The 22,580-nt window shown below is 42.5% G+C and overlaps 1 protein-coding gene across 1 annotated transcript in view; it reads left to right on the forward strand.

Moving 5' to 3' along the window:
* The first annotated feature begins 1,005 nt into the window (after positions 1-1,005).
* DISC1 (DISC1 scaffold protein) overlaps positions 1,006-22,580 on the forward strand; it is a 338,966-nt gene continuing 317,391 nt past the window's right edge. Inside the window, 1 exon segment of the mRNA XM_060242917.1 lies at positions 1,006-1,216. Within this exon segment, the coding sequence (XP_060098900.1) occupies positions 1,057-1,216 (160 nt within the window). The 5' untranslated portion in view covers positions 1,006-1,056.

Consider the following 22,580-nt stretch of genomic DNA (forward strand, 5'->3'; position numbering starts at 1 on the left):
TTAGTGTTGCTATACTCTTAATTTCTATTGTATTCCATTAGTTTGGCGCACCAGTATTGTAACAACTGCTTGGTGTAGTGTGCATAATACAACATAGCCTAAGGCATGGGGCAGTTCTCTCAGTGGTTAATTTCCAGAATAAAGGCAACTCTGGTCTGCCTGGGATGGGAGTAACATCCTCTGATTTACAAATCCTTCTGTATAATCCCTAATAATGCGAAAGGTTACCTTAGCAGTAAACGTTTACATCATTTTACTATTACATATTTTTTTCCAAAAAAGAAAACTTTATTGAGTTCTAAATGAATACAATAAGATTGTTCTGAACAAGAACCATTACCAAATATAAAAGTAGATTACATTAGTAATCTTACAATAGGGATATTTTTTCTTCCCCCTTTGTAAATATTACTAAAAATGTTTGTGAGTTGGTAATAATAATAATAATAAATACATGGCATTTATAGCTTCTAAACTTGTATTATATTCCTCTTTAGTTGCTAAGAATTCTAAAAAAGGAAACCAGAGTCACAAATACGTCTTCATCTTGCTGAGTAAGTGATTCAGTTATTTCTTCCAAAATACATAGTATTACATATTACATGATGTGTCTAGACAGCTCTAACGCTGCAAACAGGTTCCAAGACTAAACCACTGGTAACTTGTGAGGAATCTTTTGAATTTTCCGGAGCACCTGGAACTGAAACATTCTAAGAGCAGGAGGACAGGGGTGGCTCCTGAACTTTTAACAAGGGCGTGGCAGGCAGGCATTCAGTCGATAAAGAATAGCCAAGAAAGGGACAAATGATTACTGTTGGACGTCTGTGGGTTGCGCGTTTGAGGAACGCTGCTGGAAGACAACCCAGGGCACAGGCGCGAGCGCGGGGGGGGGGGGGGGGAGCCGTACTCGAAGGGAATATCCTGGAAACGACAACTCCAATCTCGAAAGGCCCTCCCGCCCCCTTTCGCCACTTCCAGGCCAGGCGGAGTGGTTTCGGCACTTGGCTGCTTCTCTGGGGTCCCTCTCGCCGTGGCTATAGAGCGGATGCGAGTTGCATGCTGGGGGGTGGGGAAGGGGCACCGGCTGAGGCTGGGGCGGCCCGCGTACAGCCGCTGTCGCTTCAGGCTAGGAGAAGGGTGTGGAGCGGCTCCTCGGCAGGCAGGAGGCAGTCCCGGCGCTGGCCTCCGATGGCGGGAAAGACGGATCCAACTCCAGGTGAGGATTGAGGCCTCGGGGGCCCAGGGAAGGCGGGCCGTGGGGGCGACAAGAACCCGTTTCCACGGTCGGGTTGGGCGGGAAAGAGTGGCATGCTGCTACGCTGACCGACGTGCCTCCAGCTGCACCTTTGAAATGGTGTTTCCCCCTAGAGGGCAAAGCCGCCTCTCTTTTTTCCAGGGCGCAGCAGCAAGCGGGACGCTTCCCACAGGAACGATGTCGGCCCCTGTGGGAAGGAGCTGAGGAAAGTGGGTGGGACCTTAAGTCTGTTTTGCAAACTTTTACGTCGGAATCGACTGTGCACTGAATAACAACAAACTTCGCTACTGCGACTGGAAGGTCACTTTTCCATCCTCTGTGCTTCTCCGTCGCCGCAGCCACCTCGCTGCAAAACTGGCGTTTGTACGAGCCTGCCTCTCGGAAGGAAAAAACGGCTTCTGACTTAAGCAGGGCTCTTGGACAGTGCCGATTAAACCCTGTGGAGGCCTCTAGGCACTCTAAATCTCAGGGTTCCCCCTCACAAATGATCTTCTAATAAGTTTTAAATTTTAATAGCCAACAATTTTAATAAACCAGTTTTATTACACAAAACAAACATTAGCAATTATTAATGTTATTTTAAAAATTAACACATTATGTTATAAACAAGAATTATTAAATATTATTTGCCGACACCTGCAGCTTTCCCCTCCCCACTTTAGGTGCCCCCCCCACCTCATTATCTCTTCATATGTTAAAGCAAGGGTGGCCAACGGTAGCGCTCCAGCTGTTTTTTGCCTACAACTATCAGCCCCAGCCATTGGCCATGCTGGCTGGGGCTGATGGGAGTTGTAGGCAAAAAAACATATGGAGAGCTACCGTTGGCCACCCCTGTAAGGATTCCAGCCACATTCTGGGAACCCCAAAAGGAGATTACTGGGAACCCCAAAAGGAGCAGAAAGGTTTTGCAGGTATGCATTCTGTTGCAAGCCAGCTGTATTTGGATTTGCCAAAGGATAGCACATCCCCCTAAGGCTGCCACTGCCTTAAAAGAACAACTGTGTTCCCAGTGATTCATAGCAACCCCAGGACCATGGGTTTTTCAAGGCAAGAGATGAGCAGAGGAGGTTTGTGATTATACGCAAGTTTTCCTTGATGGCCTTTTCATTAGCCATAACAGTTCCCCTGAGAGCCAAAAGACTATAATAATAATAATAGATTTTATTTATATCCCGCCCTCCCCGCCTAGGCGGCTCAGGGCGGCTAACAACAATTCAACATTAACATAAATAGGTAAAACATTGAATTTAACAATTAAAATTAAACATATAAAAACCAGTTAATTAAATTAAAATACATAGTTTAAGTTACATTATATATATCTGGCAGCAATAAAGCTGTTCTGGCGCTGGTTCTGCCAGTTTAGATAATATTATAGATGGCGGTTCTATGACTGCTAGATAAAGCTGACTCGTCACCCCACCCCAGTCTGGGCGCCATGTGAGGCATGGCAGCTTTGCCAGTCTCTGAGACCCTCTCTAAGTGGGTGACAATGTTCCCTGTAAGCTATGGAGCCCTGTGAGCAAAAATTGTACTTTGTGAGCTACTGGCATTAAAGCTGTGAGGTACTACATTAATTGTAGGAAAAGTACTATTTACATTTGTAATTTACAGGTTTTTTTAAATTTTACTATTTTTTTTTAAGTGAGAATAATTAATATAATATCATCATAGGTGGTTTTATTTTTGATCCTAGACATACAGGGGAATTCTGAAACTGTCAAGAGATTTACCATCTTTCACCAACCTAAAGCATGAAGCAATACCACACTGACCTGAATAACATTGGCTACATACCAAACAGGTTGCAACCTAGTTTTCATCAGTTTTTTCATAGTAGCATAGAAACATCTTCAGTGCTATAAAAGCATAGTGCATAGGTGGGAACAGCTCAAATTCTGATGTCTTTCATGAAAAAACTACCTCCTTAACTTTACTCAGCAAGCCTACCTAAAAGTCAAACTTGATAATGTGCTTGGAACATCTGGCTGCTATTATTGAGCATCATTTGCTTTCCATATAATTTATTAACTTCATTTATGTTCCACTTTCCTCCCCAATGATGATCTCACAACATTATCACCTCCATTTTATCTTCCCACAAACCCGTGAGGCACAGGGTGGCCATAGGTAACCAACAAGGTTTCCTTGGAGGTTTTAAAACAGAGGCTTGATGGCCATCTGACAGTGATGAAAATCCTGTGAATTTAGGTGGAGGTATTTGTGAGTTTCTTGCATTGTGCAGGGGGTCGGACTAGATGACCCTGGAGGTCCCTTCCAACTCTGTGATTCTATGATTCATTTTACAAAGCCTGGAGACATTGGGGTGGAGCCAGGAGCAAGGGTGTGACAAGCATAATTGAACTCCAAGGGAGTTCTGGCCATCACATTTAAAGGGACAGCACACCTTTTTAAATGCCTTCCTTCCATAGGAAATAATGAAGGATAGGGGCACCTTCTTTTGGGGCCCATAGAATTGGACCCCCTGCTCCAATCGTTTTGAAACTTGGGGTGTATTTTGGGGAGAGGCACTAGATGCTGTACTGAAACTTTGGTGCCTCGATCTCAAAAAACAGCCCCCCCAAGCCCCCAATACCCACAGATCAATTCCCCATTAATCCTTATGGGAATCGCTCTCCATATGGAATAATTGCCCAGTAGACATTTCCCTTCCCCCCCCCCGCTGCTTTCTGATGACCCTAAAATGTGGGGGAGGGCCTCCAAACCTGGGGATTGGCAACCCCCCCTCTCTCTCACACACACACTTACTGGGCCTGGTTCCTTCACAACGACATCTGAAAAGAACAGGGACTATTCTGCGCTCTCTCTCTCTCTCTCTCACACACACACACACACAAACACACACACACACACACTTAGTTGCTCTGAAACAAAAGCAAAACAAACCGAGGGACTGTATTGCTGACCCTTCCCATGAAGTACTTCCTGCTCAACTTTAAAGGCACACAGACACACACACATTTTGAAATGGACTTGTTTCTAAACCTGCCTGAGATCTAGAGCTACATGGTGGCTGTGGGGTTGGGGCTCCCCTGCTGGCCAGCTAGCTGGGGGCGGGAGGAAGCCTGTAAAACTGGGGGATCCCCCGCTGGGACATGGTGATTGGGAAGCCTAGTCTAGGCTTCTAAGTGAAAAAGTATTTTGCCATATGATTTTATATGCAGGTAATTACTAGTAGTGTTAGTGTCAAGTGTACAGTTCAGAAGTACTGAGAAAAAGATGCCCCAGAGAAATAACATAATCTTGTTTGAATCCACTCTCAGGGCTCTTCTGCCTGTGGATTTTGCCTTTCAGTTGGAGCAAAAAAATAACCCTCCCCTTTGCTCTGGCTCACAGAGGAACTGCAAAGAATCCAGCATGAATCTGGCCATGTCAGCTATTTTGGAGTGATCAATAAAAGCCAGGCAGAGTGCTGTATGTTGTTCTGCAATTTTTATGTTCTTGCTGCATTTCTAACTTAATTAAAATATAGGATATTAATTATTGATTTTGACAGGATCTGTTGTTCTAGCATCAGACTGGAGCACTATGGAATTGTTTCAATGCACTTGACACATTTATGCTGATTTTCATGAAGAGATGTCTGGTATATTTAAATTAGTGCTGATGTCCCTGTTCTTGATATATCATCTGATGTTCTTTTAATTAGTAAACAAGTTTTCTGTTTCCGATAACTATACCTGCTCCTTGTTTCTGAGCTGTTTTACCCATAATGGCTTATCCATCTGAATTTTCATCTGCACACTCTGTGATGGTTGGTTACCTGGATATGTCCTTATCTGTTATACATTATTACTCTGAAATAATTTTATCATTAAAATGCAGTTTTTTTAAAAAATGTTGAGCGTATTCATGTATGAAAGGAAATTACCACGCCAGGGAAGTAAGACCTTCTGGATTCCACAGCTGGCACCAAAGCTTTCTATTACAGTTCTAGGAGGACAACATTAGAAGAACACTATGATAATGTAATGAAGAGTCATTACAAAGTATTTCTGAATATGAGGCTATTCTAACACAATGTGCATAAGCACATTTAAATAAAAAGACTTAAACATGTATAACGGCGTTGGATTATGATTGTAGAATACAGTGACATAACACTTTTCCCTCTAAAATTAATTGTTTCTCTTTCGTAAACTTCATGTATTCCTTCCCCTAAACTAGAGAAGTGTATTCTATTTTTTCTTTATTTTTGGTGCTTTGAAGTGATGTGAAAAGGTTGTCTTGGATAACACACCCTTCTAGCTTAGTAGTGCTTTTCTTGACTGGAAATTTGTATAGCTAACTGACAGAGTAGTAATTTCCTTACCAACAGTACTTCCTCAGGCATACTATATTTTGCCTTTATCAAAACAAGCTTGTACCAGAGTTCATTGATTCAAGATGCAGAATTTGATACAAGAGTGGAAATTTTATATAGAATTTTTGAACTATCAAATCCCACAGGTTGTAAAGTTTGGGTTTCACGCAAAGAGAAAATTTACAATTTTAAAAACTAATGTTTTAACTGCTGACTGACTTGTGGATTACTCTATGAATAAAAGTTTGAATGATCTGAGTAGATTATTAGACAATCTATTTTGAAGTGCTGTGTGAAACAATTTAATTTTTTCTTTCTTGCTATGGCATCTTTCCCTGAAGAAAGTCACCATCTCTATAAGTAGTATTCCCTCATTCCTACAGAGGGCATTCTAACATTACTATTTTTCATCTATGGACAATGAAGATGTTGGTCAACTGTTAGATATCTGGGAGCAAAAAGGAAAAATGAGCACATGGTATATCTACTACGGAAAAATATAATTAAATTCCTATTCCAGAAGATTTGAAAGCAGTCACAACAAAACCCCCAAACCACAAACTTAGATCTTTTACAGATCTTCCTGTTTGTGTTTCAGTAGTCATGTGAACTGTTCTTGCCTGGAGAAGAAATCTTTAAATAGTGCAGTCTTTGCAATCCATTTAAAACTTCCTTTTCAGTTTCATTTTGAGTGCCCCTGAAGAATCAAAAGGCTTTCAGTTGCAAGATAATGCCTTTACTGTTCTACTGGAATTTAAGAAGCTCTATCAATAGACCTCCTTGTCTCATCAGTGGAAAAAGTTGCAGGAAGTCCTTAAGTCAGACAGCTACTTTGTTAGTTCTCCATCACCCTATCAAATTCCTAACCCAGTAAAAGTTTTTATACCTAGTTTTTCCAACAGTTTGCATGGCAGGATATTGGCGAGACTGAGATATATTTAAATGCATGATTAGCTGTTTGGTTCTTTGCGTGTTTACTCAGAAGTAAGCCCCATTGAATTCAGTAGGGACTTATTTTCAAAAAGTGTCCATAGCACACTGTTTAAGCATAGTGATATTTTATACTTCCCATTTTATAGGATTTTATTGATTTGTTGATAGTTGCTATTTATGGTATTGTGAATTGTTTTTAAATGATGTTTTAATTAGAATTTTGGTGCTATGTTTTTAAAGTAACATAAGTCACCCTGAAGGCCTTTTGGGCTGAGAGGTGGGGGATACTTATAATATTGCAGCCTAAACATAGCATAGAGGCAGGCAGTGGCAAACTTCCACTTTGGTGTAGCGGTTAAGTGTGCGGACTCTTATCTGGGAGAACCGGGTTTGATTCCCCACTCCTCCACTTACAGCTGCTGGAATGGCCTTGGGTCAGCCAGAGCTCTTGTGGGAGTTGTCCTTGAAAGGGCAGCTGCTGTGAGAGCCCTCTCAGCCCCACCCACCTCACAGGGTGTCTGTTGTGGGGGGAGAAGATATAGGAGATTGTAAACCGCTCTGATTCAGAGAGAAGGATGGGGTATAAATCTGCATTTGTCGTCTTCTTCTTATCTTGCCTTGAAAACCCTGCAGAGTTACCATATTTTGAAAAGCAGAAAAGAGGGCCTATTTCCTAACTGGTTACTTCAAACAAGTGGTCACCATGACAGATCTCATTTTAAATATCCTACTATTTAAGCAGTGATAATTGCTATTAACGAGGAATATTCCTAACTTTCCAACCCCAAAAGAGGATGTTTTCATTAGTTTTTAAAAAGAGCCCCAAAGAGAATGGACACAAAAAAGAGAGAACATGTCCTCCAAAAAGGGGACATCTGGTGGTAACCCTACTATAGAGGTCTCCATAAGTTAGCTGCAGCTTGATGGCATTTTCTGCACCAAGCAGCATTTTTGTGCTTCTGTTACCAGATAAAACGTAAACTGCAAATGTGCATCCACAAAATAAAAACAACCAGTCTTGTAACTGTATAGTAAAAATAGTGTTACCTTACAGCATATGGAGAGTATCGATCCATAACAACACATGCTAGAAAAATAATAGCATCAAGTACAAAACTGTCATATCAAGTATATTTACCACCTTCTGCAACTTCCTGACTCATTGAATGGATTTTGGCTGCTCACTTCAAAAAATGATCCTGTAAAAGTCATGAGATTTTCAGTGGCACTTATTAAATAGATTGGTTTAAACAGTATGGACCAGCAGGCCATTTTGATCAGGCACTCATTCATTCAGTTGTTCACTTCGTTGTAGTCCACATATCTCACTGAAACTCAAGGCAGATTACAAAATATAGGAAGACTATTAATATGCACATGTGCTTCTTTAAAATGCAACTACTGTTACGCTATAAAACAGATCTGTGCAACTTGTGATATGCCATTCCTTACTCTCCAGCCATATATGTTGGCTCATCAGAGATGAACTGACCTTGTGTTTCTTGGTATTAATGAGATTTTGCTCCATACTTGGAGACTGATATTTCTCCATATCCTCTAATTTTTCTTCTCCCCAATCTGCTATTTAATAAAAGTGCAGAATGCAATGCCTCACCTTTTAACAATTGTGGACCACTGTGCACATAATGCACCAGTTCTGAAACAACTTAATTGGTTTCCTATCTACTCTTAGAATCAATTCAAGGAATCCCTTCACATCCTGTGACTTATATGCTTAAAGAACTTTTGCTTCCAGTCAGCACAGCCTACTTTGTTAGTTGTGTCTCCCTCAAGACAGATGCATACAGCTATTGCAAGGTCATTTCTATTTATTAAGACATTTTTTAAAAAGTAAGGCACTCAAGGTGAGTTACATTGTCTTATGATAAGACAATGTCTTACATTGTTTTTAGTAGCTATGCCAACTCTGTGCAATAGGCTCTCAGAAGAAGAAATCCCACTTGCACAATCTTTTTAAAGCTTTTAAAACTTGTTTTGCAGGGCATTTTCAGACAGTTTTGTAGTGGTTTGCTGGGTATTCATTTATTTTACTGTGTATTTGTGACTAATTTTTTTGTTGGTCATGTTGCAATGCATCCTAAAGTTGTGAAGGATAGGAATTTTCTAAGATAAGTTAATAAAGGTATCAGTTTTATGAATAAATACTAAAGATCACTGGGATGATAAAATTGTTTAAGAATTTCTGTAAAGTGTAGGACATCTATTGATCTTTAATAAGTAACTTGGTATATTTTTGAGTTTTTCTAATTAACAGGTTATTATTGTTTCAGACAATTATGAACAGGTATACAAAATACAGAAACTTGTTTGATAGCTTAGCTGCCTGCTTCCTTTGAGCAAGAACTCAACAAGTGACTATTGAGTGCTGACAAGTTGTTTTGTATTGACTGGCAACAGCTGCTCACCACTAACCCTTAGGGGAAATAGCCACCTGTCAGTTACGTAACTTAGGAAAGTGAGGAGTGGTGGCTTTTGTCATTCAGATTTTCATTTTTGAAAGTGTCTGCTCCTCATGTTTGCCCATTGAAGACGATATAGGGGTATATTGGAAACTTGCTCTCAAGGTATAGATTCCAAGACTTAAATTCTCTGTTCTTCCCTAAAGCAAATTGTAAGTTGTGTATTCTTTCAGCAGATGATCAGAGAATGGGAAGAAGGAGCTAGACAGAAGAGGATCTGGTTTCTAACTAAGATCAGGTGATCCTTTCTGCTGCAGAATTTTGGGGTCTGTGCAGGGTTCAGGCAGCAGCCATGAAATATATGAGTTTAAAGCAGTGCCAGGGATATCTTCTTGTATTACATTTCAGTGATGTCAGACAGATATGGAGTAGAATATAACTTTAAATATCATAGCATCCTGGAGAGGACATTGAAAAACTTGTGCTTGCTTTAAAAACATGTCCTGTGCTCTAAAGACATTAAAAGGCTTTCTGTCTACATACTTTTTTTATCTATCCAAAGTTATTTCTTTGTTTTTTGTAGTTTATCCAATCAACTTTTATTAGCTTAGTCATCATACTGCTTTATTTGGCTCATACCCTATGCAGTTTTAGCAGTTTATGAGAAACCATACCGTGACAGTTCTGGGCTGCTTCTGATGACATTGCAGTATGGACTGCTACTTCCTTTTTTTAATGTAAGCAAGTAATTTGTCATGGGATCTAGATGTTTTGTCTTTGTTGTCCTTGAGCTTAAGGCCACATTTGATTTTTTCTTCTTTGATGTGTCTTATAGGCCATGGTGTTTTCTTAGCCATGTGTTCCTCCCTTCCCCTGCAGCTTAGTGCAAATGGGTAGCACACACACAGTGTGTACAACTTCCACTTCAGGCAAAACTTTCTTTCCTAGAGATAGCCTTATATAGACTGTTGAATGGACTGGTCATTTTAAGGGCAAAAGTTTTGCATGGTAAATTGTTTTTCATCTTTACTTTTTGTATTTGTAATTTGAATTCTAGGAGACTTCATGCATCATGTACTTTTGACATAACTTTTGTATTCTACATTTGGACACAGATGGCTTGCCTACGTTGTACATGACGTACATCTCATGCTTATCAGCATTCTCACTTTTATCTTAACATGGCTGATTCCCACCAAGTAGTCAAGGAGGCAGAACTAGTTGGGCTAAAGAATTTATGTATCTGCAAAGCAGCTATCTTGAGACACTCACTAGAGGGTGCAAGAGACTAAGTTTTCACCCATCAGCTGATTTTTCTACCCTGACCTCAATGGAACTTCAGATGGGAAAACTGTTTCTAGAGCCCAGTCAGTTGGAGGAAGGGGAAACTGGCCAACTAAGGACAACGCAGATCATTAAGTCAGAATTTGCCTTGCACAAGAAGTCTCAGCCCTTGCAATTAGCCATCTCTTCACTGTTTGCTTGAGTTTAGAGCAGGTCATGTGAATTGCTCCATTTGATCCCTGAGGGCAATAGGAGGGCCATGGAGGGGGTTTCTAGACTCCTCAAAGGCTCCAGCTTTGTGGCAGATGCCAGCCCAACGAAGTTTTATTTGCATTGAGAGCTACATTCTCTGTGCTCATAGACAAAGGTAACCTGTGGCTAAAATCCTGGCACATAGATGATCACTCCAAACTCATCATTTCCTCCTGCCCTTTTTCACTGGGGAAAAGTGTTTGGTGACAAAGTGGCATTTTAATGGAAATAAAGATAAAGAAAAGGCTATGGCCAAGGTCAATGGGGGGGGGATGATGAATACTCAAGGAACCAGTCCTTTTGCTCTCCCATCAAGCACTGGCCTAATTCAAGGCAGATATATGCAGACTGTCCTGGTCCAGGCCTAGACAAGACCATAGGGAAAGGCAACTTTCAAAGTGAGGATTTCCTCCAGGGCAACAACAAAACACAGTAGAATCACAAGTAATGCCAGCGCCCCCACCCCATGGGAGGCTGGCTCCAGATGTTCCATCAAACAAGTGGGTGAGGGATACCATTTTCCATGACTACACCTATGAAATTGTGACCATGTCCCTAGAACATGTGAAGCAGGCCTGTAACTAACCAGGGGCCTGTTCATTGTCTGAGGTTCCTCCTCCATATCCCTCCCTTGGGGAAAAGGGAGAAAGAGGGAAAGAGTAAGAGGCTGCTTGCCTTGGCTGCGTTGCAGGGAGAAACACAAAAATGGTGACCAAAGGAAGCAGGAGAGGGAGAAGGAAGCAGATGAGGGCCATTTGCTGGCGGGCCTGATTGGAGCCCTCTGGGGACTTGATTAGGCTCGTGGGCTGCATGTTTGACACCCCTGCCTAAAAGGAAAGGGAGAGAGTCTGTGTTTTGGTATTTACTGGGTTACAGGCACAGTTTCTTGCTCCGTCCTTCCCTCCTGCCTTTTAGAGCTTGTGAAGAGGCTTATCACCAACTGGACTTAAACTTCAGTTTCATCTTCAGTTTCAAGACTGTGTGAGGGGAGGAAGGAATGTGTGAGGGGAGGAAGCTTTCCAAATTACCAGGTTCATGCCTATCATTTGTGTGTGACATCTGAATTGAGCCTGTGACATTCATCTACTCATGGGCTTCCTAAAATAGTGTGGAACTTGGGAAGGGAACACAGTGAAACAGGATATGGAAAGTTAGGTTCTGACTGAGAGAAAATCTGTCTAGGCATTTAGTAGAGTAACTAATGTGTATTAAATTATTTTATTGAATATAATTTGTTGAGCAAGGAACAAGAGAAAACAACAGCCTGGGAAAGTCAGTTACAGCACAGACAACAAATATTGAGCCCAGGATCCCTGAGACAAAGTCAGTTAGGAAGAGCAACTTTGTCAAGGGCTTAATAGTGCTCTAGAGCCCCATGGCGCAGCATGTTAAAGCTGCAGTACTGCAGTCTTAAGCTCCGCTCACAACCTGAGTTCGATCCCCGGTGGAAGCTGGGTTTTCAGGTAGCTGGCTCGAGGTTGACTCAGCCTTCCATCCTTCCGAGGTCAGAAAAATGAGTACCCAGCTTGCTGGGGGAAAATTGTAGATGACTGGGGAAGGCAATAGCAAACCACTCCGTAAAAAGTCTGCTGTGAAAACGTTGTGAAAGCAACATCACCCCAAAGTCAGAAACGATTGGTGCTTGCACAGGGGACCTTTCCTTTCCTAATAGTGCTCAGGCCCCCAAACTAATTTCTATACAATGAGTTTGCTCTATTAAATATGGGATAATATATTGTAATTCAGAACCTAGGTTAAATGCCTTTTCCCCTCTTCTGACTAAATAAGATGTCTCTCTCCACATCTTCAAACACAGAACAGAGCCTCCGGATTAAATAGTATGGCTCAGAGGGAGACTTGAGTCCCAAGCTCTGTAATATTAAATAGTATGGCTCAGAGGGAGACTTGAGTCCCAAGCTCTGTAATATTAAATAGTATGGCTCAGAGGGAGGCTTGAGTCCCAAGCTCTGTAATATTAAATAGTATGGCTCAGAGGGAGACTTGAGTCCCAAGCTCTGTAATATTGATAATTGACTTTGCGCCAGTGCCAGAGGTGCTTTGTCTTGACTGTTGAAGAATAATGGATAGCAGGTAAGCTGTAGTTTAAAGCAGCTTGCTGGAGTTAGCAAAGAGCCTCAGGGATTGCATGGTGGTCTGCGTAGGTTAACGTTTTTTTAAAGGTGCTATTGACAGTGAGGACATCTGTGAAGTTAGAAGATGAAGTTATTTGCGCCCCCTTGCCCAGATTGCTCAAGGTTTTGGGCTGGGTTGTCACCAATATGCGGATGACATCCAGCTCTATCTGTTGATGGATGGTCAATCAGATCCTGCCCCAGAACACCTGACAAGGGCTCTAGAAGCTGTGGCTGGATGGTTGCGACAGCTGTCTGACGCTCTGTCCAGCTAAGATGGAGGTCCTGTACCTGAACTGAGGAGGATTGGAGCTGGACCCCTGACTCCCAAACCTGGACAGTGCATCTCTTGTACTGGCGCAGAAGGTGAAGAGTCTGGGATTGATACTGGATGCCTCACTCACCATGGAGGCCCAGGTCACAGTAGTTGCTCGATTTGCCTTCTATCATCTTCGGCAGGTCAGACAGCTGGCACCCTATCCTTCCTCCAGGATTTAGCTACAGTGATCCATGCAACAATCACTTCCAGGCTGGGTTACTGTAACTCACTCACCATGGGACGGAAACAGTGTTGGTCACCTTGGTGGATGACCTCCAGCGGCATCTGGATCGAGGCAGTGTGGCGGTGCTGATGCTGTTAGACCTGTCGGCTGTGTTCGACACGATCGACCATCGGCTACTGGCCCGCCGGCTCGCTGACGCGGGGATTAGGGGGTCGGCCTTACAGTGGCTTTCCTCCTTCCTTGATGGACGGGGACAAAGGGTGGCAATTGGGGGAGAGTTGTCCCGGACGCACCCACTAGTGTGCGGGGTGCCACAAGGGGCAGTTCTCTCTCCGATGTTGTTTAACATCTACATGCGCCCCCTTGCCCAGATTGCTCGGAGGTTTGGGCATGGGTGCCACCAATACGCAGATGACACCCAGCTCTATCTACTAATGGACGACCGACCTGACTACATCCCAGAAAACCTGGACCTAGCATTGCAGGCCGTGGCAGGTTGGCTCAGGCTGAGTGGGCTGAAGTTGAATCCAATGAAGACAGAGGTCCTTTGCTTGGGCCACGGTGCCCCAGGAAGGGAAATCCCCCTTCCAGTTTTTGACGGTGTGCTGCTGAAAGCGGCCCATAGGGTCAAGAGCTTGGGGGTTCTTCTGGAGCCTTCATTATCAATGGAGGCACAGATAGTGGCCACTGCCAAGTCCGCGTTCTTTCACCTTCGACGGGCGAAGCAGTTGGCCCCCTTCCGGGAGCTCCGGGACCTAGCAACGGTGATCCATGCTACGGTCACCTCGAGACTGGACTACTGTAACGCCCTCTACATGGGGCTGCCCTTGTGTCGAACTCGGCGGCTGCAGCTGCTGCAGAATGCGGTGGCTAGGCTGCTGTTGGGACTCCCAAGATGGGAGCCCATACAGCCGGGGCTGCGCGGACTGCACTGGCTGCCAGTGGTGTACCGAGTCCGTTACAAAGTGCTGGTTATCACCTTTAAAGCCCTATATGGCCGAGGACCTGCCTACTTGAGGGACCGTCTCTCCCCATATGAGCCCCAGAGAGCATATCCCTGGGCCAAGGGAGGCCAGATTGAAGACCACCCGGGATCGGGCCTTCTCCATTGCAGCTCCACTGCTGTGGAATCAACTCCCGAAGGAGGTATGGGCCCTGTGATGTTTAGACCAATTCCGCAGGGTCTGTAAGACCTACCTCTTCAAAATAGCCTTCACCTAATACCGAGCCAAGAAAGTTTCGCTGGGCGTGTTTTAGCCACTGAATTTTATTAAAGACCTTAGCACCACAATGTTAATTTTAATACAAGTTGTTAATGATTTAATGATGATTTTATAATTGTAATTGTAATTACTATGTATGGTTTTATTGTATATTACATTTGTATGTTGTGAGCCGCCCTGAGCCTGCCCTTATTATTATTATTATGCAGACTTGCCATTGGGGCTGATCCGGAAACTCCAGCTGGTGCAAAACATGGCAGCATGGCTGTTAACTGCATTGCCTTTACGGGCAAGCATTCGGCTAGTGCTGCACCAATTGCACTGGTTACCAATTGAGTACCGGATTCGCTTCAAGGTTTTGGTACTGACATTCAAAGCCTTACACGGCCTAGAACCAACATACTTGAGGGACCACCTTTCCCATATATGCCCCAGAGGGTGTTGCGGTCTGCTACACAGCATCTCCTGACCACCCCTGACCCAAAGGATGTCTGTCTCGCCTCAACCAGGGCCAGGGCTTTTTTGGCTCTGGCCTCTGCCTGGTGGAATCAGCTCCCTATGGAGATCCAGGCCCTACCTCAGCTACTGCCATTTCGTAAGGCCTGTAAGATGGAGCTGTTCCGCTGGCTTTTGGTTGAGGCAGTGGGTGTCCTATTCCACCAACTATTCCATCAGTCAGCCTCGTGACATCATGCTTGTTGAGGTGCTGAATCTGATTATTAACACTATCACTTCTCTTTGGGCCAAAAACTGCGCTATGTGAAATGTGCCCTTTCTGCCGGTGATGCACCTTATTTTGTTTTATTGTTCAACTGTTTTGGTTTTATTGTCTAATTTATGCTGTGATCCGCCCTGAGCCTGTTATGGGAAAAGGTGGAATATAAGCTCACTAAATAAATAAATAAATAAATAAATAAATAAGGTGGTAGAATAGGCTGGATGTCATTTTCTGCTAGTTTTCTGCTATTCTAGGTGAGAGGTCACTGAAGCATTAATTATGCTGATTCTAAGCAAATCAAGACATCTGTTTGTAGTTTGATTCATTGGATTATGCTGGCACACTCACAGTTCCCCCAAATATTTTAGAATTATTCTACTCTTAAGGGTGTGTTCTCATTAATGTAATGTACATTGTCTGAGTGTTTCTGTTTAATTCTTTTTAGGATGTTCTTACAAGCAATTTCTCAGTCTTGGGTTTATCTTTACATTTAACATACATTAATTTCCCTAGCCGTCCCTCCCAGTTAATATTCATATCCTCTTCACTAAATTAGCAATGGCATCCTAAAGGGCTGCCCTTGTGTCGAACGCGGAGACTTCAGGTAGTGCAGAATGCAGCGGCCAGGCTGTTGGTGGGACTACCTAGATGGGAACACGTGCGGCCTGTGCTGCGGGATCTACATTGGCTACCCGTCGTCTACCGTGTTCGCTATAAGGTGCTGGTTATCACCTTTAAAGCCCTATATGGTCGAGGACCTGCCTACCTTAGGGACCGCCTCTCCCCATATATCCCCAGGAGAGCGTTGAGATCGAGCTCCCAAAACCTCCTACAAATCCCTGGGCCAAGAGAGGCCAGACTGAAGATAACACGGGAGCAAGCCTTTTCATTAATGGCCCCTCGTTGGTGGAACCAACTTCCAGAGGGGGTGCGAGCCCTGCGGGACCTGAACCAGTTCCGCAGGGCTTGCAAAACCTCTCTTTTTCAGCTCGCATTTGAATTAGGACCAGACCGAACTGATTAAATTATTGCAACTTTAGCCATCTTATGTATAATTGAAACTGATGTATGATACGATGTAACTGGGATTAATAGAATTTATAGCACCTATTTTTATTTATTTTAATTAATTTATGTAACTGTACCATATTTAAAGTATTGTTTATCTGTTTTAACTAAATCATGGCGCGCCATGTCTGTGAGCCGCCCTGAGCCCGCCTTTTGGCGGGGGAGGGCGGGATATAAGAATAAAATTTGATTTGATTTGATTTGATAAACAGAGTTAGACTCTTCTAAGTACATTGTGGCTTTAGAATGGTGTAACTCTGCTTAGGATGGTACTGTAATAGAGAGCATGTGTATTTGGAGGGACATAAAAATCCAACCATATGTAATGATTTTACAATTATTACTGTAGTCCTACTGCAGTGGGATTTTATCGTCTTGTGGATGAGCAAAAGCATTTTAAAGATAAACTATCATGTGTTAAATGATTTCATGAATATAAACTGTCAATCCAGATCCCATTCCTTCCTCCAGATATTTAGCAGTACAATCCTATATGTAGTTGCTCCTGTGTAAACCCATTGATTGGAATAATTCTACATGGGATTGCACTGTAGATGACAGTGGTGGATAAGACAAACTGCAGAGATTCTACCACATGCTCTTATGGATTACACAGCAGATATGCTTTGAATATATGATAAATGTCCTGTGAAAGCTCCACGTGGCCAGAGGTTTTCTATAACTTTTAGAAACAGAAAATCTGGGATTCTAATTTTTATTACATTAAGCAGCTAAAATTTGGACTTGTCTGATTTATTGCCCTTACTGAAATGACTTCTGGTGTGTTGTCTTATCCTTCTCATACGCCATCACTATTGAGTTGCTAAAAGAAAATTACTATTTCAGTAAACTGAATTTTGGATCTAAGTGGACTGTGTGTGAGACTCTTAATTTGCAATGTGTTCCCTGGGTGAAATTAAAAATTCAAATACTAGAGCTGGAACACTCAAACTATGCTTCTTAAATTGGCTGCTGTCAGTATGCTGTCACACTGCCCTTTATCTGCCTGATGAGCCTTATATACAATCACTCACCAGGTGTTTAGACAGAATAAGGGGGTGGTGTTGGGACTGAACATTTGTCGCTCAGCTGATAGAATAAGATAAGTAAAGCGTAGTTTATTAAGCAATCCATCAAGTGGAGGTAAATGTACAAATCATTAGATTTACTTAGCATACTAGTAATATTTTTCTTTATTTAGTGTGATATGATCAGTTAGAATATTGTTAACAGTATTTTGGGCTTCAACAAAATGGTTTGTCTAATTTTGTTTGTAATAGATCTGTATTAGTCTAACAAAGCTGTCTTTGCAATAAATTAAATCATGCAATAAATTAAATCTACCCAGAAGTGTAACTGGCAAATGTAGGTTGACAATGCAGTCCTGTGCAGAGTTACTCCTATCAAAGACATTGTAATCAGTGGACATAAAGAGAGGTTTCTTTGTCAGTCAATAAGCAGAGGACAGAGCCAAACTAAACAAAATGCTGGAAGATCAATCTCTCAAATGTCTTTAATTGGTAAATAGCAGCAGCAGGGCCTTAGTTCAGTTCAGGGCTGTGGCACAGGAGAAGTGGGGTGAAGCTTATTCTTTTATCTGGGTACTTTCACACAGCAACTGTTTGCAAGTGGATTTTGCCATTCTTATGAAATAAAAATTTAGTTGCAAAGTGTGTTATTTAGTGTGTGAACACACCCTCTGTGTTGTTTTACCACCATCAAATGGTTCCATGGCTGGTTGTTTGCTGTATTGCTGTATAAATTTGCCTCTGTTTCCTTACACTGGACAGATAGTGGACAGATAGCTCTAGGAACTATGAGGTAGCTGAAGATCTCCTGGGATTATATCTGATCTCCAGGCAACACACACCAGTCCAGCTGGAGGAAATGAAGGTGAAAGGTGGCATTTACGGTGTTATACTATGCAGAAGTCCCTCCCCTCCCCAAAGCATTCACCCTCTTCCACACCCAAACTCTTCAGATATTTCCTAATTCAATTACCTGCAGTGAGGTAAAAAGAGTGAGCAAATGCATTCTGGATCAAGTAGTATTTTGGTCTTCAGGGACAGCCTCACCACATATAGTGTACTGAAGTACTTCAGCAGTATATGATCAGACCAAGGATAATATGATCAGATCATGGTTTGCAGTAAGGGACACACAAACCAAGGCTTCTTGAATCTGTCCCTTACAGAATTGGTTCATCTGGTACATTATTGCCTACTTTGATTGCCACTCTCTAGAGTCTTAAGTAAGAGGTCTCTCCTCTCCCTATTATCCAAGACCTTCCTTACTGGCTTTCTCTCTCACACAAGCACGCACATAGATCCATTGGTGCTTCCTGCTTCATGCAGGAAAGATTGGAAGACAAGCCTCACTCACTCACGCACTCACTCACTCAGATAGCTGCTCCTCACTTCTCTGGGGCTGCTCCTCTTTTAAGAAGGAGAGAGAGAGAAACTAAATTGGAGTCTCATGGCAGGTTTAAGACCAACAATGTTTTATTCCAGGTATCTTCCAGGGAGGGTGGGTGGGTGGATAGATTATTCTGACAAGCACAATGTACATGAAGGAAATTGTTTTGGCTTATTCTGAATGTTTTTTTAAAACGGATTTCTCTGTTTGTATCTGAATTTATTTTCTTTCAAAAAGACCCTGATTAGGAATTGGATTGATCCTTATATCTTGGAGACTAGAGTGATTTCTCATGCCAAATGGCATTCATTAGTAATAAGACAGGAAAACTAGCATTCAGTTCAGTCCAGGGGAATGCATTGTCCTGAGCTTCATGATCTATTACAATTCAGCAGTCTCTCTTTCTAATCTCCCTTTGAAATTCCTTTGTAAGAGCTCTGCTTCTGATAGGTCAGTAACTGAATGTTGTGGTTTCTAATGTTAGACTTATGTCTATTTATTCTTTGCATCTTCCTGGATGGAATTAAGACCTAGGTTCCTGTCTAATTACCAATTATGGTATCTCCAAGCTTATCCTCTGCATATCAGACCTAATCCAATCAAGCCTGCTTCATCTCAAATTCAACATCTGAAATCACATTTATAAAGTTTATGTCTCTGGTACCTCATGTTATATTTTATGGCATGCATGCCCTGGCTCAACAAAGTGACATTTATGTTAGATCTGTTTCTTGTAACAAATGAGTTTGACACCTCTGATCTAAACTATAGGAGCAGGGAGAATATCTTTCTCTCATAATGCAATGCTTATTTTTGTATCACAATATCCTTGTGGCTCACTAGAGAAGTGAAGTGCACAGTCAAGAGGTAACTAAATTGAATGCTTAAAGACAGGAGGAATACCAGCTGGCGAGTGGCTTCCTGTTATTCATATTACTGTAACAAGAGGAAAGATATTTCTTGTAAGTTTCCTGTTTCCAGCAGAAACCATCTGTTGCAATTGGCTTTGGTTTAAGCAAGTCAGTTTACCTTAAAAAAATATATGGACTCATTTTATCTAATTGATCTTTGTGCGAAAGAGATTAGAATTGTAGGAGTTCAGTATGAAAGAGTAACTGTTTTGGGAGGTAGTCTGCAACAAAATACAATAAGATGCTTTAAAGGCACACTGGAAATGTCTTATCCCTTTAATATTTATTTTACTTATTTACTGAAAACATTTGATGCCTTTCCACCCAATCAGGGTCCATAAAGCGGCAAATATAAAAAACATTGAAGCAATTAGAATTAAAATGATACAATTCAAGTTAAAATCACATAAACAGCATTAGGAGGGCCAATAACTGTTATTGAGTGTATCTTCAATATGCCTCTTCTTCTGAAGTAACTTCATTTTCAGAAAAATCTCTCTGAAACTCATGCTGAGCCAAAATGGGGGTGGAAAGTGGTCCTCTCTTTCCACTCCCACACCTGCATGCACCTATCTGTTTGTGTGTTCTTCTCCAGCTTGCAAGCACTCCTAATGCCCATGTTCAATTGCCTTCATCACCTACACACCCCTTCCTCAACAGCACTGGCCAGTGTATGCAGTTGGAAGTGCTGTTGCCATTGCTATCAGGAATGACGGCACTGTGTATTACCCACACTGGGCCCTGTCAGCTGCTCTACCTCAAAATATGCTGAAACATTTAGTAGACCCTTCCTTCAGCTGCTACTACTGGAACCCTGACTCAAGCTATAACCAAGCTTGCTTGGTTTCAAAAAAATCTTTCGACAGCTATTTTTCATACTTTTCTTTGGCTGAATCACTGGGAAATTGCTGTGAAAGGTATCAGAGAATTGTACTGCCATTAATGAATTAATTTTCAGTTATATGAAGTTCGTACAAGCTTTTCTGTAGTTATCCCAAAAAGGATATTTATTAGGGGCCTGAAGCTTTTTACTGGCTGTGTTTCCCATGCCTTTAAAAGCAACCTGTTTTGCAGATATTTAGCCAGTGAACTTCTTTCATCCATTTTTAATATCTACAGTAGGAGTTTAATTTTGGTGTCAGACAGCTGTTAGAAGCAGAACCAGGAAAATGGTGGCAGGTTCATAGTACCATCACTTCCAGTGCTGTTGAGATATATAGCAGTAATCTCCAATAATCTTAACGCCCCACACCTCTCACACTCACTCACACAGAAATCTCCTAGAAAGGCTAGCTGGCTACAACTGGGGTTGCCAACTTTTCATTGGCAGAGCTCCTATGTCTGCAACAACAGTATGATGAACAGAAAAGTTTCATCTAGTAAAAATGGAAGGAAATAAAGAGAAAGGGAAAGAATGAAATGGAAGGAAAGAACATAAGAGAAGCCATGTTGTATCAGGCCAGTCCAAAATTCTCTCATACAATGCCCAAAAAGCACCAGAATGTCCACCAGTGGGGCCAGGGCACTAGAAGTCCTCCTACTGTTGCTTCCCCCCCTCCCAGCACCAAGAATACAGACAAAGCATCACTTGTAGGGGAAGGAAGGAAGGAAGGAAGGAAGGAAGGAAGGAAGGAAGGAAGGAAGGAAGGAAGGAAGGAAGGAAGGAAGGAAGGAAGGGGGGAGAAAACAAAAAGCCTTTCTCACCATCAGATGACCTCAGCCAGCAGCAATTCTGCCCAGGGTCGTTTGGTTAAAAAAAAAATAGCTACTGGAATGCCCACTCCCCGCCCATCCTGGCTGAAAAAAACACCCCCCCCCTTCTTTGCCATCCAGGCCTCATGAGGAAATCTTCCCAAAAGAGCATACTACAAGGCACATGAAAGCTCATACCTTGAAGGACACTTCATGGGTCTAAAGTGCCAGTGAACTCTAGCTTTTCTCTTAAACACTGGGAGGGGGCGGGGAGAAGGAAGGAGAAGCAGCCCAGCTCCTCTCTGCACAACACAGAGACGGGGGAAGGAAGGAAGCCAAACAGAGCTCAAACTTTGCAGCCTGTGTCAATCTTCAAGGCTAGCTTTTTTCTGCACAACAGAGAGATGGGGGAAGGAAGGAAGCAGAGCAGAGGTCATGCTTTGCTGGGGGTGGGGCTAGCTTTGCTGGGGCGGGCCTAGCTTTGGCTTTTCTTGTGACCCGGTAGTGAGGTTTCCGTGGCCCGGTACTGGGCCAGGACCCTGCAAATGGGAAACACTGTGCTAGACAAGACAAAACAAAAGTTTTCACTGGTAGGTGAAAAACTGACACAGAGAGACAGACAAATCTATCTAGTAAGGGAGTTCCGAAGTTTTGGTACCACTGTTAGCTGAATTGTCCTTAAAAGAGGTAAGAGGAAATTATTTAGGTGGGCAAAGATGGCAAAATATATGGGGCCAATAACCCGTGTATACAGGAGCCAGTCCATCCAGGATTTCTCTTTGAATAACAAGGAGATTAGTGTACTGAAAATAGGTTTTTATTAGAAAAATTATTCAAGCATACAAGAAACACAATTATCAGCAATCACACACTTCTAGGAAAATAGGTAGGAAAAATTGATAGGGACATATGAGGGAAGACAAACAGGGTTATATGTTACCTCTTGACGACAGAAGAAGGACGATCCTCCAACGAAGATGGGAAGGAGGGAGCAAGAGATGACCAGTGCCACTCACAATAATAGGCCCAATACTGATCAGGAATTGGGGATGGCTCTGACAGCATGGTAGGGGTACCATCAGAGACACACCTGGTTGGCCAGAAATATGGCCTTCTTTTAGCCAATTTCATATCTCAAGGCAGGATCATGTGATGGTTAACACCTACCTGGAGATGGCTCCCAGAAGAGAAAACAAGAGAATTTGATGGGTGATGATGGTTTGCTGAGTGCAAACCATATTCTAAACAAAGAAACTAGAGTGGTCAATCAGAGCTGAATTGTTCCCTATTGTAACACCTTGGGTAAAACAATGGAAGGGGGACATGTGGCAGGATGTGGCTGTTGACAGACGATCATCTTCAACGATGCTGGATTGTGTGGGAAGTTTGTCTTGATGGGCAACAGGAAGGATTCATTTGTTTGGTGAAGAGATGTTGCAGCAGCTTATTG

This window comes from Heteronotia binoei, chromosome 1 (assembly GCF_032191835.1).
Source record: "Heteronotia binoei isolate CCM8104 ecotype False Entrance Well chromosome 1, APGP_CSIRO_Hbin_v1, whole genome shotgun sequence".
NCBI classification, from domain to species: Eukaryota; Metazoa; Chordata; class Lepidosauria; order Squamata; family Gekkonidae; genus Heteronotia; species Heteronotia binoei.